This window comes from Ursus americanus, chromosome 32, assembly GCF_024610735.1.
Source record: "Ursus americanus isolate L20-20 chromosome 32, mUrsAme1.1.p, whole genome shotgun sequence".
Taxonomy (NCBI): Eukaryota; Metazoa; Chordata; class Mammalia; order Carnivora; family Ursidae; genus Ursus; species Ursus americanus.
Window position 1 is genome coordinate 3370070 of NC_142158.1, and position 16840 is coordinate 3386909.

At 41.3% G+C, this 16840-nt stretch overlaps 1 protein-coding gene across 3 annotated transcripts in view; it reads right to left on the bottom strand.

Moving 5' to 3' along the window:
- Positions 1-16840, bottom strand: part of CARMIL1 (capping protein regulator and myosin 1 linker 1) — a 304280-nt gene that overhangs the window by 132778 nt on the left and 154662 nt on the right. For all 3 annotated transcript variants that reach the window (XM_045800481.2, XM_045800480.2, XM_045800482.2), the window contains exon 12: positions 4852-4938. In XM_045800481.2, the coding sequence (XP_045656437.2) occupies positions 4852-4938 (87 nt within the window). The remainder of the gene's footprint in view (positions 1-4851; positions 4939-16840) is intronic.

Consider the following 16840-nt stretch of genomic DNA (forward strand, 5'->3'; position numbering starts at 1 on the left):
GGCTCTTACAACCCAAACTAAACCCAGATCTACGTGCCTTTCTCGATTCTGGCTGTCTAGAGATTTTGACCATTCTTCATATTTATTATTGGAGTATTTACAGCTGGAAAAAGGTAGTACCAGATGGCCCTGCATTGACATAATCTGGCAACCAGCAGGATATTTACTAGAAATCCAGAAAACTATCATTTGGCTAACATCTGAGGAAGAGAAAGGGTATTTGGAGACAGTGGGGATGTCATGGGGAGATTTAAAAAGCATGGAGCCATGAATATACATGTTTTCACAGAACTAAAATACAAATGTTAGTCAAATTCAGCAAAAGATTAAAACTGCAGTGTAATCTGAGTTACTGTGAATCTTCAAACCTTTCAGATACTACGAGAAAATCTGCAAGAATAATGAAATCCTTTAAGAAATCCTCTTTTTTTGAGAAAAAAAACAAACCAACATTTCAACACACACATCTCTTAGGAAGGGCAGCTTAAAATTCTTTGGGTTAGAATATCATTAAACAACATTAATTCTCAAAACACACATTTTAACGAACACAAGCTTTATGGCAGAGAAAGATAAACGTGGCATGAGGACCTTTATCTGGGAAGGGCATGTGGAACACGGGTTTGTCCTCACTCGTGAGGAAGCTGAGGACCTCTGCTCTGCCTGGGGAACCTCCCACCCTCACTGACACCTGGAGGGACAGGGACATAGTGACTGGTGGCCTCCCCACACTTGTCCTTGGGAGGATAAATGATCACCACATCCTTTTATCTGTTTCTCAGCCATGAACAAATAAACTAAAATAAATAAATACAAGTTTGTTTGTTTTTTTTAAACACCTCTATCTTAAAAAAAGAGTGGGGCCCCACAGCGTGGTGATTATAGTTAAGGCCGTATTGTGTATTTGAAAGCTGCTAAGAGTAGGTCTTGGAAGTTCTCATCAGAGGGTAAAAGAAATTGGAACTGGGTGTTGACAGACGTTAACTAGACTTACTGTGGCGATCATTTCAGAATATATAGCTATCAAATCATTACGTTGTATGCCTGAAACTAATATAATGTTATATGTCAATTTTATCTCAACAAAAAACAAATTTTTAAAAGTTACACCCATGGAGCACATGGCAAATGATTAGTACTGTTCATGTGTGGGGAATATATATAAATTAAGACAGAAGATTAACATGGCAAATAGGCAATAAAGGATGGAAACTAGCAACTTCCTCTGAAAGAAAGACAAATGACTAAGAAATGGGAGGGTATGAGAGGCGGGGGTGGGGAGAGAATTCACCTAAGCAATAAGTCAGAAAACTAAAATTAAAATATCAGACCATTTTGAGGAGCCTGGGTGGCTTCGCCAGTTAATTGTCTGACTCTTGGTTTCAGCTCAGGTCATGATCTCACGGGTCGTGAGATCGAGCCTCACATTGGGCTCCCTGCTCAGCAGGGAATGTGCTTGAAGATTCTCTCCCTCTACCCCTCTCCCCTCTCATGCACACTCTATCCCTAAAATAAATAAATCTTTTTTAAAAATCAGAACGCTTTTGCTTATATGCTTGATAAACAATGAGAAAGGAGAATAACATGTAAGGGTGGTGGGAATGTGGAGATCTGTACAAACAACTTGGAGGACAACGTGACAGTAAATATGAAAAGAAAGCTTTAGAAAAATGCATGACCTTTTTGATTCAGCAATTCTACTCAGAGAAATTTATCCTAAATAAGAAAGTAACAAAAGAATTAGAAACCACACAAATGTACAAAAACAGGCCATTTAAATCAATGATGGGGAGTCCTGCACACGCTGGAACAGCATGGAGCCACTGAGAGTAACCACGCGCTTGCGGTCCTACGGGATCACAACATACTAGGTGGGGAGAAAGTTAACGAAATGGCAAGCATTTTGTGATACCATCTGCACGTGTGTCTGTACGTCGGCATATAGATAAACTGTGTACAGACAGAAACCGTGCGGAAGGATGGGCACCAGGCTGTCAGCAGGGGCGGTCTCATAATCGTTTGGTACTGGCATTACGAGTAACTGTGGCTTTCTTATGTATACTTTTCAGTATCTTCTAAATCTTTACCATAAATATACGATGCATTGATAATCATCAGAAAAAGTTTTCTATAAAACGGATTTGCTGGAGTAGAGAAGTGTAACACCACTGGACGACACTTAGCTTTAAGATCTGAGGACGGCTTCTGGCACATGGACAAAAGACACCGACTCCAGGCAAATTTGCCCCTTTGAAAAGGTACTATAATGCTTAAGCCTAAATGTCTGCACATAAAGTCATGGGACTTACAGAAATAACCCCAATTTCAAATCACTCTTAGGCTAACTGTATGGTGGGAATAAAGCAGGACTGGATGGCTGACATCACCCAGGGACCACTTTGCTTGTACCCCTGCTCACCCATGACACACGCAGTAAGAACCCACAACGTGCCAGGTGCCAGGGACACAGTGACAACTGAGGCAAAGCCCTCGCCGTCCAGAAGCTTCCAGGCTAGAACACAATCAACCCATAATGGGAACACACTAAAACAGAGGAGTTTGCAAAGTGCGATGGAACAGAGAGAAAGAAGCATCTACTTGGGCAGGGTGGGGTGAGAGAAGGCTTCAAGGAGAAAGAGAGACAGACGCTCAGTCTCCCGGCAGGGGCAGGAATTCACCAGGTCTGGGGGAGGGGACACTGGGGTTGTCCCAGGCCGAAGTGAAAGCATGTGAACATATATGACAGAGCAAGATGATGACGGTGATGGTGGTAGTGGGGCCCTTTGTGCCCCAAAGCGCACTGTATGTACATTAACTCACTTTGTCTCACCACCTCTGAGGAGATACTCTTTTTTTCTTTTAAAGATTTTATTTGAGAGAGAGAGAGAGAGCATGAGCAGGGGAGGAGCAGAGGGAGAGCGGTAAGGAGACACCATGCTAAGTGTGGAGCCTCACATGAGGCTCGATCCCATAACCCATGAGATCATGACCTGAGCCAAAATCAAGAGTCGGACGCTTAACCAACAGAGCCACCCGGGCACCCCGAGGTAGATACTCTTAATTCCATCTTACATATGATGCAAGTGAGGAACCAAGACCTATTTAAAGGCATGTTCATATCAGTGAAAAAAATCAGGACTCAACCCTCTCCAGTTTGCTTGAGAACTGACACGCAGGCCCTCCACATACAGCCCTCAACACGACAGTGGTCCAGGCACCGTGCCAGTGCTGGAGAGATGGAGATAAGAGAAGCAAGGGCAGCCCCCTTCAGGACGGAAACACAGTACTTACACAGCAGCGCTAGACCTATAAATCATAATGTGATCAATAACGTAACAGAGGAAAGAGCGGCTGATTCTACTGAGGTCTTGGGAACAGGCGAGATGTCTCCGAAGAGACGATCACAAATGAGTGTTTTATAAAATAAACCGAAGTTCTCCAGGATCTATGTAAGGGGAGATGTGACATAATAGAAAATATATATATTGGTGTCTGCCCCCCATTCCTGACAGAGTTCCCTAAGCCCTGGTAATTTCCAAAGTAATAAGAGGACTGGGGGCATCTTCTGTTCCAATGAGGTGACTCTGGGTGGGCTCCTGGATGGGCTGGTTACCAGAGAGACCAAGCCATGATTAGAAGCTTGAAATCTTCAGCTCCCTCCCACCCCCACCCTCCAGGAAGAAGAGAAGGGCTGGAAACTGAGTTAATAATTGATCACGCCTATGTGGGAAGCCTCCATAAAATCCCAAAAGCACAGGTTTTGGGGAGTCTCCAGGCTGGCAAACACAGCCACACCAGGACGGTGACGCACCCCAGCTCCACAGGGAAGACGCTCCTACACTCAGGACCCTCCCTCACCTTGTCTTTCGTATCTCTCCACCTGGCTGTTCATCTGTGTCCTTTTATCATATCCTTTAATCAACGAGCAAGTGTGTTTCCCTTAGTTCTGTGAGCTGCCCTAGCAAATTAACCAAACCCAAGGTGAGGTCTTCGGAACCTCCAAGAACCTAGGCTTGCGACTGGAGTCTCAAGGAGGGCTGGGAGCAGTCTTGCGGGGCTGAGCCTTAACCTCTGGATCTGACTCTGTCTCGGGAAGAGAGTGTCAGAATTGAGTGAAGTTGTGGGACACCCGGCTGGTGTCGCAGAGCACAGCTGGGTGTGAGGAGAAGCCTCCACACATCTGGTGACCAGAAGGGAAGTGTTGGTGTGAGTAGTCAGGGAGACACACAGGAAAGAGAAACACGAAGGAGGGAAAGAAGGCAGGTTTCACTCTACAGGATGAAATAAAGACTCTCCAAGCAGAATACAAAGCACGTACAAAGGCACAACGCACGCAGGGATATTTCAAGTATTACGGGGTGCTGACGTGCATACATAATGATAGAATGGACAGGATTTACTGAACAATCAGATACAGGAGAAGAGGGTACATGGAGTCAGAAAAGACCCTGGGGAAGGAAAGGCAATTTCCAAAGCAGGACAGAGCAGGCAGAGCTATATAGTGTGACTGGGCAGTTAAGTCCACCAGTTTTCCATGCAGGAGACCATGCACATGACAGTGTGTGTAGGGGGTGGCGGGGAGCAGGGCTGGAGGACTGGGGGCAGGGGAAGCGCAGGTAAGCACTCCCCGACTCAAAGTCAAAAAAGTTAAATACTATATTTCAAAATTATGCTCTACTCTGAAAGCATTTCACTTTAGACAACCAGAATTCCAATATATCACTTCTTTATCTTATAACAGAGTACTGTAATATGTATGCAAATACATAACTGAGTAATAATTCTAACTATTTAAGGGAGCATGGTGCAGGAGAAATATTACAGACATAAAGTAAATAACACATACTGTACCTTTAGGTGACAATGAGGTTTTAGATAAATTTAAATGCTTTAATCCCTTTGGGAGTTTGGCAAATTGAATACTTAAAGAGGACACACCTGAGAAAGGAAAAAAAAAAAAGATTAGAATGTTCAACTTCTCAGAATTGCATTTGATTTATAATGCTTGAAAATTAAATTTGATTCCAACTTAGGTGATCATTTTTTTCTAATGTCAGACTTTATTTTCTAATTATCCACCATCACACCTCCTTTTTTCCATCCTACCTAAAGGATAGGAGACAAGAAAGATTGTTTAATTAAGCATAACAATATAAAAACTTTACCATTAGAGAGGTTTTCCTTTGAACTAAAACTTTAACCTCGCCTCTATAGTCCTATTTCAAATGCAAATACTCTTAGGAAGAGTGATATAATTGCTTCTTTTTAACCTGTGTCTTAATGAGTTGATCACTCTTCTGGGTGAGCAGATGCATGCTACTTAATTATTGTCAAGAAAACGGTATAATGTTAACTCTTCAGATAACAGCTTCACTTTTAGCACATGGATTCTAATACTTAATTAGCTTATGGCTAACAACCTCAGACAAAGCATTAGGGTGTGTTTAATTTCTTAAAGGTAGATTTTGTAACTTGAAAAATTGCAGTATTAAAAACCAGAGAGTCTCTAAATTTAATGATCAGACTGGGAAACTGTGAACACCAGCTTACTCACTCAAGGATTGCAATGAGTGTAGACTGTTCACTGGGAGGAATAAGTAATACATGAATGTATGCTCTTCCTCTAGGTCGTTCAACCAACTTCCTGCTACATGTGAGTTATCACCTTCCCACGGGCATGCTCCTGGAAAGGTTCCTGAAACAATATTAACCATATGGTCTCCTAGACTGATTCTCAAACTCCATTCACTGATATGGAACTACCATGCTGGTTGCTGCCCCATTATGTAACCCTACATTCTCTACGCATTTTATTAAAGTTTATCAAGAAATACCTACTGTAGTAGTTAGAGTAGTAGAGCACTAAGCCTCTAGATGGGTGTCTCCCCAAGGATGGTGGGTGTTCGGAGAGCCCCTATTTACTTCCTCATATCATTTCCCAAATAAGTGTGAAAATCGCTGGATTAAATTATGTCAAACAGGTTTGTTTAGGTGAGTATTTCTAGAGATTTGGATATGCTAATCTATATTATTAATTACAAAGAGGGGGCAGGGCTAATATTTAGTTGATATATTCTTGTAAGAGAATGTGTAACTAACAAGTTAACGGGAAAACGGAGCCATTTTAGAAACATAATTGATCCAAAAGGCAGAAAAGGAGAAAAAAAGAACAAAGAAAAAATGAGGAATAAAGAAAACAGACATATAGTACAATAAATGTAAATGTACTAAATACGCAGGTCAAAAATGGATTACCTAAACAAAAATATCAGATGCTTCCAAGAAACACTTAGAAATACATGTATTCAGAAGTGACCTAAAAGCACGTAAAAAGATACATGCTGCAAACACTAACCAAAAGAAAATTAGAACATCTGCAATAATATAAGACAAGTTAGATTTTAAGAGGCAAAGAGATAAGTGAGACATTTCATTAATGAAGAAGATTAATAATTTTACATCTGTATGGTCTGAGTAAAAGTCTCAAAATGTATAAAGTAAATCTAATGGTAACAAAAGGAAAATACATATATTATTATATACACACATATATGGGTGCACTACCTCACAACAGGTTTTTAAACACATCTCTGTCAGATGATAAAACAGATAAAAAAGGGTATAAAGAAACAGATGATATCAAGAACACAATAAAAAAATTATATTTTTAGGGGCTCCTGGGTAGCGCAGTCGTTAAGTGTCTGCCTTCGGCTCAGGGCGTGATCCCGGCGTTCTGGGATCGAGTCCCACATCGGGCTCCTCTGCTATGAGCCTGCTTCTTCCTCTCCCACTCCCCCTGCTTGTGTTCCCTCTCTCGCTGGCTGTCTGTCACATAAATAAATAAAATCTTTAAAAAAAAAAATGATATATTTAAAACACTGTACCTAATAACTGCAGAACATATTTCTTCAAAGTACACACGGAGCCTTTATTTAACAAGTGACAATATCCTGAGCCAAAAAGCAAGTCTCAGCAAATAATATAGAGGATGTTCCTTAACTGCTGTGAAATCACACAAAGCATATTCTCCAATTGCTACCACTATAGGCAATTAAGATAGGAATTGTAGCAAAAAGAGAATTAGAAAATCCCCAAATCATTAGAACAGAAGCAATGTATTTCCAAATAACAAATGAACCCTCCCCGAAAAAAAAAAAATCACAATGGAAATGTTAAAAATATTTTTATTTTTTTAAGATTTTGTTTATTTATTTGTCATAAAGACAGAGAGAGGGAGAGAGAGCACAAGCAAGGGGAGCAATGGAGGGAGAAGCAGGCTTCCTGCTGAGCAAGGAGCCAGATGCGGGACTCGATCCTGGGACCCTGGGATCATGACCTGAGCCGAAGGCAGATGCTTAACCGATTGAGCCACCGAAGCATCCAAAAAAATTTATATTTATATTTTTAAAAACTATGATATCAACATTTTAGGGATACAATTAGAGCCATGCTTAGAATGAAATATATAGTCCTCAATACTTACGTTAATCAAAAAAAGCTGGAAACTAATTATCTAAGTATCCATCTCAAGATATTTGGAACAAAAGCAGCAAATCAATCCCCACTCCATCCCCATAAACAGGAGGGGAAAAAAAAGATAACAAAGGGAAGAAATCTATTAAATAGAAAGCATCCATAAAATAAGTAAATTTAACAAATCCTGTTCTTTAAAAAAATTAGTAACATTAATAAGCCCCAGCAAGACTGTCTAAAAAAGAAGGAGAGAAAAAGAAGGATCATATTATCAACATCAGAAATGGGAAAAAAAAATACTAGTAGAGATCCTACAGACATTTCAAATATAACTAAGGGACATCAAATTTTTTTTCTGTAGGTCAAAAATGTATCATTTCAGAAGGAAATAGACAGATTTCCTTATGAAAAATACAATTTACCAAAACATAAGAAGAAACACATAATCTCAATAGTCTTCTATCTATTCAAGAAAATAAACCCACTATTAAAAACCTCTCCACAAGGAAAAGCAAAAGTTGCCAAATATAAAAGAGTATATACTATGTAATGCTATTATTTATGAAGTTCAAAAATAAATAAAGCTAACCCATCATAACAGAAGTCTGAATAGTAGTTACGTCTTCTGGGTGGTAGAGGGCAAGGGTGAAAATCACTACAGCAAAACACTAGGGAAGATTGTAAAGTGCTGGTAACGTTCTTTGTCTTTGTAAAAATTTAGTAAGGTGTAAACTTGGAATTTGTGAATTTTTCTGATTGTATGTTATACTCTGATGAAAAATTTTACTTAAAAAACTTAGGGATGGGAGATAAGAGAGGAGAAAATGGAGATGGCTATGGGTATGGTGATGCCTTTTTAGATATAATACCAAAGGCATGACCCATGAAAGACATAACTGATAAGCTGGACTTAATTAAAATGAAAAAGTTCTGTTCTGCAAAAGGCAACGTCAAGAGAATGCGAAGACAAGCCACAGACTGGGAGGAATGTTTGCAAAGCCTGATATTCAAAATATACAAAGAACTCTCAAAATTCAACAATAATAAACAAGCCAATTGAAAAGGAGCCAAAGACCTTAACAGAACTCTCAGCAAAGAAATTACACAGATGGCAAATAAGCGTATGAAAATATGCTCCACACCCTATGTCCTCAATCAAATGCAAATCATGTAACAATAAGATACCACTACCCACCTATGAGAATAGCCAAAATCTAGAACAGGGGCAACATCAAATGCTGGCAAGGAACTCTCACAACAGGAACTCTCATTCATGGCTGGTGGGAATGCAAAATGGCAGGACCACTTGGAAGACAGTCACACTCCTTTGTAGTTACCCAAAGGAGTTGAAAACTATATGAAATTCTTGAAAAGTCAACTATGGAGACAACAGCAAGACCAGTGAATGCCAGGGTTGGACGATGAGGGGGTTGGGTGGGGAGGAGGGATGAACAGGCGGAGAACAGGATTTTTAGGACAGTGAAAATCCCCTCTGATACTATAATGGGGGTTACATGTCATTGCGCGTTTGTCCAGACCCGTAGAATGTACACCAAGAGTGAATCCTGATGAAAACTACGGACTTGGGGTGATGATGAGGTGTCAGTAGGCTCATCAACGGTCGTAAATGTACCATCTGGTGGGGGTCGCTGATAGTGAGGGAGGCGGTGCCTAGGTGGGGGCAGGAAGGATGCGGAGAATCTCTGTATCTTCCTCTCAATTTTGCTGGGAACCTAAGACTGCTCTAAAATCAATCAATCAATCAATCAATCTTTTTCAAAACTTAGGTATGGAATCGGGAAGGATACCAGATTCTCACTTTTAAATTCTGTTAAGAGTCATCACTGCCTACTCGTGATCAATTCTTTTATGCAGTTTTTTACCTAGCAAAGTGTTATGTTATGACAATGTTTAAAAAAAAAAAAACCCACACCCATATCCCATGTTTTCAAATTATGCTGAAAATCTGTTAGATCAAAGTTAAAACCTACCACTCAACTTCAAATTTGTTGTGCTCAGATTGATTTCAGCTGTTTAGCTTCGTTGAGAAAATGACAATTTTTACATTTTTACTAACTTCTTTTGTGTCAGACATACCCATTACGGCACATAAAACCATAAATGCCTATTACCAGATGTAAGTCTGGAATGGAGCAATTATTTAATGCCACTGGTGACACCACGCATGCGTTCACTCCTTAATCATCAACTATCTTTAAAAAAAAGAAGGAAGACAAAAAGGAGTAAATAACCCAGCACTATTTTTCTCTGGAAATTGGATGATCACTCTGTAAATAACATAAGTAACAAAAAGTGAAGGTCCTGAATTAGAATAAAAGTGAATAAGGTCATGCTTGATATTTATGTAAGAGGAAAAAAGTGGGAAAAAGGTAAACAGGATCAAACGTAAAGTGGACTAAAGACACAGATACAAGATAGTCTGTTCCAAGTACTTTTTATCAAATTTCCAACGAAACTATTAGTTCTTTCCTTGACAAAATATTTTGACTTCCTAGGCACCCACAAGTCATAAATGTATTACATTTCTTCTTTAAAGAAACATCCTTGCTAAGTGCTAACACAATAAAAGGCATAAATGGGGTCAGCTTTTTTTTTTAAATAAAAGCACTAAATTGCTTTATTTTAAACAGTATAATTGACATAGAGTTTCCTATTGGTTTCAGGTGTACATCATAGTGATTCAATACTTTTACTGATCTTTGAGAAAAGGTAACAGATTAATACACAAAGGGTCCCCTTCCTTTCTGGCAGACTTCAGAAATGCGGTCTTGGCAACATGAATAAATTGAGGGTGGCGGGCAGCCAAAGTCTCAAGAAAAACAAAAAAATTAACCTGCCTGGTACTTTCTGGAGCCACTTACTCAACAGTACCAGGGAACAAACCAATCATCGAGAAAACACTTCCCCACAAACAAACGATAAGAAGAGACTTTTCAACTTTTGGCCAAAAATCTTTAATTCTGCCCCCAAAATGAAGCAAAACATAGCCTTCAGAGCTCTGAATTAAAACAGAATTTATCACTAGACACTTTCATTTGGAGACCTTACTAAATGGATTACCCTTCTTGTAATTTTAAGTATGTGTCAAATCTAGAAGGAAAAATGGTTTAATTTTTATTTCTCCTTTCAAAACAAAACTATTATGGCTTCTTCAGCTTCAAAATATTTATGCCTAATAAAAAAAGTAATCACAAATTGTTTAGTAGTATAATTTGCCATCTGATGTTATTAACTTACAAAAGATACAAAATGAAATCTGACATTGCACATTTAAGCTATTAATCATGCACGAATTTAAAAGCCTATGATAATGTCACATAAAATTCTAACACTTGGCTATTCTAGAATCAGTATGATACACAAACTAGGCAGAGAGGTTTAAGGAGGTCCTTGTTAATTGAAAGCATCAATATTAATAGTTTGCAAAATTCTGCATATGGTTCTAGCAACAGGATGTGTGTAAACAAAAGATGTCTTTCTTTTCTGTTACAAAGCATGTAGCTTTCAACATGGTGGATGTGGGAACACACGTAACAGTTAAAATCTTCGGATATCTACTAATTCCTATGGCTTCCCTGGAAAGTTCAGAAATACTAAGAAACAGGAATAAACAAAATCCAGTGGGGCGTTTCCACTTCAAAAATAAGGCTGAGGAGAAAAGATTCAAGAACTAGGAATATAGGACTAAGAAGACCAGTGGAAAAACATGGAGTCAGCACACCAAACTTTCGAATGCCCTAAAACCCAAAGGTGGGCAGTTTTTAAAATATTGTTTTACCTGGTGTCACCTTAAAAATATCAATTAAATATAGCTGAAATCATGACTCTGAAGAAGAGAACCTTCTGTTTCAGAGCTGTCACACCCAAACCTGGTATCTTGAAACATTAAAGTGATTAAGAAAATTGACTGACATGCTATGGAATAAGCCAAAGCTTTCAAAAGGCGCACATAAAATTCTTTCCTTCTACTTCCCCAGGATACCTACAGAGCCCAAGCAGAAAATCACAACCACAGTAGGAGAGAGTGACCGATGGATTGGTTGGCTGATGTTCAGGAAATCCTAGACAGGAGACTCACAACGGATCTCAGGTAGGACTCCGTAAGCTGTGTCCAAATCATGTGAACACACAGCTTCCTCGCTCAGAAAAAGGGAATAATAACATTTGCATGATTTTACTCCACAAGGCTACTCTATGAATCAAGGAGGTAGTGAAAGCCAACACTGATTGAGTGCACAGCATGCGACACGCTATTCTTGTCCTTTTCTGTGTATTATCTCATTTAATCCTGAGACCACTTTTATGTGGTCGGTACTATTATTATTTTAAAGACGAACGAACTAGAGTTCCTGTAGTTTGCTGAGCACTCAGTAGTGTATAGGATTGTTGAATCACTATACTGCATACCTGAAACTAGCATAACACGGTACATTAACTATTCTAGAATTAAAATTTAAAAAATAAAGGTGACGAAACACACACAGAAGTTAGGTAACTTGTCTCAGGAAACTCAGCTACAAAGTGGCAAAGTCCAGAACCGAACTCGTGTATTTTGAGTCAGAACCCACTGGTACACATTGGCAGGAAAGAAAGGAAGCATCCAAAAAAAGCTAAGTGGCAATTTTAGAATCGGATTCTCTTGCCTTACGCAGATCAAACTAGAGCCACCACCAGATGGTCAGGAAAAAAAAAATCTGGGTACTTCAGGTCAACATTTCCAAAAGAAAAACATTCTGAGACAGCATTCTAAATCATCTTTAAACAAAATAATCCAATTTAGAACAAAGTGATGGGAGGAAATAGGCAGACATTCCTGACAAGGCTGAGTGAGACCATAAAAACGAGGGGAACGGGGAGGGACGACTGGGAAGAAGAGGACATGGCGTTGGTAACGAGTAAGGAAGTCAATCGTGTGGAAGGAGCAGAGAGAGGAGAGCTGTTGTCTCCAAAAATACTCAACTATTATCCAAAAAGTCATGCCCGGTCCAAGCGTTAGTCACAAGGACGTGACCAAGAAGGCCGTGGTTCCGACACTGGGGGCCCGAGGAGCTAACACAAAAGGCGGAACCAGTGAGGCTGGACCAGAGTCTCAAGCCTTTTCTACCGAGACCCACATAAAGAAACAGATTTGACATCATAGTGAAGGAACCGCGTACAGAAGTAAATACATACACACGTTATTAGGAAAGTAAAACCAAAGTTTTCCCAAACAAATGCACTCTGATATTTTCTATTCTTTCTTTTTTTAATATTTTATCTTATTTATTTGAGAGCGAGAGTGAGAGAGCAAGCAAGCAAGCACGAGCGGGGGAGGGGCAGAGGGAGAGCAGACTCCCCACTGAGCAGGGAGCCTGACACAGGATTCCGTCCCAGGACCCTGAGATCATGACCTGAGCTGAAGGCAGACACTTAACTGACTGAGCCATCCAGGCGTCCCTGATATTTTCTATTCTGTTCTATTCCTTCTTCTCTCTCTCTTTTTTTAAGTAGGCTCCATGCCCAGCGTGGAGTCTAACGCGGAGCTTGAACTCACCGCTGTGAGATCAAGACCTGAGCTGAGATGGAGAGCTGGATGCTGACTGGCGGAACCACCATTCTCCTTTGTTCAAATGCTTGTCATGAGCTATGAACTGACTTCATGACCTGCTGGTGGGTCTTGACCTACAATCTGAAGACACATCAGGACAGAGCGCCAAGAGCAAGCCTGGGAGCAGCCCTGGGCCCACAACCAGCAGCAGAAGAGCTCGTGCGTGTGCGTGGGTCGCTCGCTGCCTCGTGTGTCTCTTCCACACGAGAGACGCAGCAGGGCACGCAGCCCCGGCAGCACCGCTCATACACACTACACCCCTGCTCACCAATTCACACCGTAACCTCCTTCACCACAAGCCCCTCAACCACAGAAGGCTGTCTGTCCTTTGTACGGAAGTGTGACAAGGAGACTGAGCAGAAAATAACAGGAGTTTGCTGCATCTATATTCATATCACAAAGCAAGGAGCCAAACCTGCTCTCTGAGACTTTCCAAATAAGTCCCCGAGTGGAGGGTTCAGGTACAAAATCAAATTCCATTTGGTGTTGAAATTCCTCAGAATTCTGGGCTGCTAAACAGTCCTGTGTTTCCTTGAGGTTCCTTGGTCTCTTTTATATACACTACGATTATGAATTCTTTCCCCACGCTTTTTACCGTTTTCAGACATAAAAAGTACTGTCACTGAACAGCTCAGAAATTAAGATCTTGAAATATTTTGCCTGGATTGAAATTCTTGTAAAGATTTTACACTTAGTTGGATTTCTTTTGGAATTTCCATCCACGAGCAGAAAAACTACCAATCATCTTCAGATATTTAGCCTGAATTTTTAAAAAAGGAAAAAAAAGAAAAAAACCTACGCAGAATTTGTGTTCAGGAAGCTCAGCCCCAAGGGTGAAGGTAGGAAATATGGGTATTGGTGGTTGTCCAAGGACACTGGCAAATATATCAGTGAATGAATCTAGAAGGGGCTGAAACAAGGAAAGTCTCAGCTTGCGAAACGTTTTTAGGAGTGTCAAAAATGGAGTATATGTGAGCAGACACCACATGGGAGAGTCGGTATGCACACACGACGTTGAGGAAAACATCCTTGGAATGATCTGGGATTTTAGCTCCTGTGAATGGACGGCAAGTAGATGAAAAGACATCAGACCAGGTCTCAGAGGTAGGAACGTGGAGAACAAAAGCCTGGAAACACCATCTTTGAGCCCATGTTCTGATATAAAAGAAATCTCTGTAAACTTTGCCACGATGTTCAATGCAAGTCAAAAGCTCCAGAAGAGAATTAAGATGAAGTCAAACTCAATCTAAGGAAATATTTATTGATTATGTCCAAGGTCTGAGGAGGTTGGGGAGGATGAGGGACAAGGAACAGGGACAAAAAGGAAGCAGATGAGGGAGAAATGTCCGCATCTAATTAGAATGCACCAGAAGGAAGCAAGATCCAGCACAGATGTTTAAACCAAAGGCGAGGGTCTGAAGGAGAAGACTGCCCGAGGGGCTACGTTGTCCAGTAAGCTGCCCCTCAGAGCACATGAGGCGCAGGGCAGACGAGGAGACAAAGGGCCTCACATGCATGCTTCCTTCCAAGCCCCCGAACGCAAACTGTATGTGGTCTTTCGGGTCTGGCTTCCTTCGCCTGCCACGTTTCTGAGGTGCCGCCATGCCACAGCACAGATCAGCCCGTCGGCTGCCTCCATGGCTCAGCTGTGCGCCTCGGTCTACACACCGTGCGCCTCGGTCTACACACTGCACTGTGTTCGCCCTCTCGCCAGCGGTGGACGCGGGGCGGTTTCCATGGTTTGGCTGTTACGGAGAACACTGCTATAAACATTCATTCACAAGTCCGTGTGTGAACACAGGCTCAACGTCTCTCAGTGATGTCCATGAGTGGAACTGCTACGTTGTGTGGCAAATCTGGGTTGAGCTTTATTTTTTTCTTAAGATTTATTTATTTGAGAGAGAGAGAGAGAGCATGCGTATGCATGCGGGAGTGGGGGGGATAGGGCAGGGCAGAGGGAGAGGGAGAGAGAGAGTCTGAAGCAGACTCTGCACAGAGCGCAGAGCCCAACGTGGGGCTCGACCCCACAACCCCGAGATCACGGGATGGGCCAAAACCAAGAGTCGGACACTTCACCAGGTGCCCCAATTTGTGCTTAACTTTTTAAGAAACTGTCTAACCCATTTGCAAAGCGGCTGCTCCATTTTACACTCGCACCAGTAAAGCATGTGTCTCCATTTCCCACGTCCTCTCTAACACTTGTGATCACAGCCACACTACTGGTTGTGCAGTGGTACGTCACTGTGGCGTGCATTTGCGTTTCCCCAAGGACTACGGAGTATCCCCTCCTCGCCTATGTGCTCTGGGTTTGCAACCTTATGGACCTGCCTCCATTGCCTACCTCCCCACCCCCCCAACACTGACTCTGTCCGGTCTGTAGATGAGTATGTTTGGGTCCCTTCCATCTTAAAAACCAAAGCAAAAATGGCCATCCTATCTATAAAAGGCGATCTCCATGTCCATTTCCATTTGTCATATTCATCACTTTCTAGCAGTTGACTAACAGAGGCATCTGTTTTTCCCGAAGAAATTCCTACACCCCCAAGAAACTCCTATTTCAGGGATATGCATCCATGATTTTCAGCTGTGGTTGATTCCACGAGGATGATTTTCATGTGATCTAGTTTTCTAATTCAGTCTCAAACTTCCTTTAGATTCACTACTTTCAGTGCTAGGAAACTGCTGTTTATTTTTGGCGTGAATACCGCATGGGTGGGTATCCTTTTCCATGAAGAACAGTGTCTCCATCAGGAACACAAAGCAGAACTGTCTGTATCAGTAGCTTCAGCTCAGTTTAATAATTAATCCTCATCAAATATATAACATTACAAGATGAAAGGCTTTTATTCAACAGTGCTGGAAAACATTTGCAACAGATAATGAAAACAAAATATTCCCTCTAGAGATAAAGCTATTTCTTCTTAAACCCCACCCATTAATGTTCTCCTACTGAGAATTCAAACACTTAAGTTTCACATTCTAAGCCTACTGACTCTCCCCTCTGCCCACACAAACGCTTTAAACGAAACCTCCCTCTGCCTCATCATGAACTCCAGTCCTTCATTTTCTCCCAATCCTCATATTCAAATCTTGTTAAATATTAAAAAATACATGTGGTAGACAGAATAGTAAGATGGTCCCCAAGATTCCTGCCCCCCCGGTACACATCCCTGTATAATTTTCTTGAGTGTGTGGGGCGGACTGACAAGTATATGACACATCACTAACATGACTGGGCTACTATTCAGTTGACTTTGAGTTAATTGAAAGGGGAGACTGTCCTGGGTGGGCCTGACCTAATCAGGTGCTCTATTTAAAAGAGAAATGTGCTCCTAACTGCCTCAAGCACAAAACAAACTGGCTCGCAGTGAGAAGAGGGACCATGTAGTAAGGACCCGAGCACAGCCTCTGGTGCTGTGAGTGGTCCCCGATGAGAGCCAGCAAGAATATGGTGACCTCTGTCCTGCAGAACTAAGGACATTCATTCTGCCAACAACCGGCAAGTTTGAACACATAGGTCACACATGATCACAGCCACAGCTGACAATGTGATTTCAGCCCTGAGAGACTCTTGAGTAGACAGCCCAGCGAACATGCACCCAGACTACCGAGCCAAGGAAACGGTCAGGTAATACATCCCTGCCATGTTGGCGGTAATTTGCTACGCAGCCATAAGAAACTAACACGGTAGTTAAAAAATAATATCCTCCTTTCTGTTTGTATCGCTTCAAAAGAAGTTAATTAGGTAATGAATTTAGC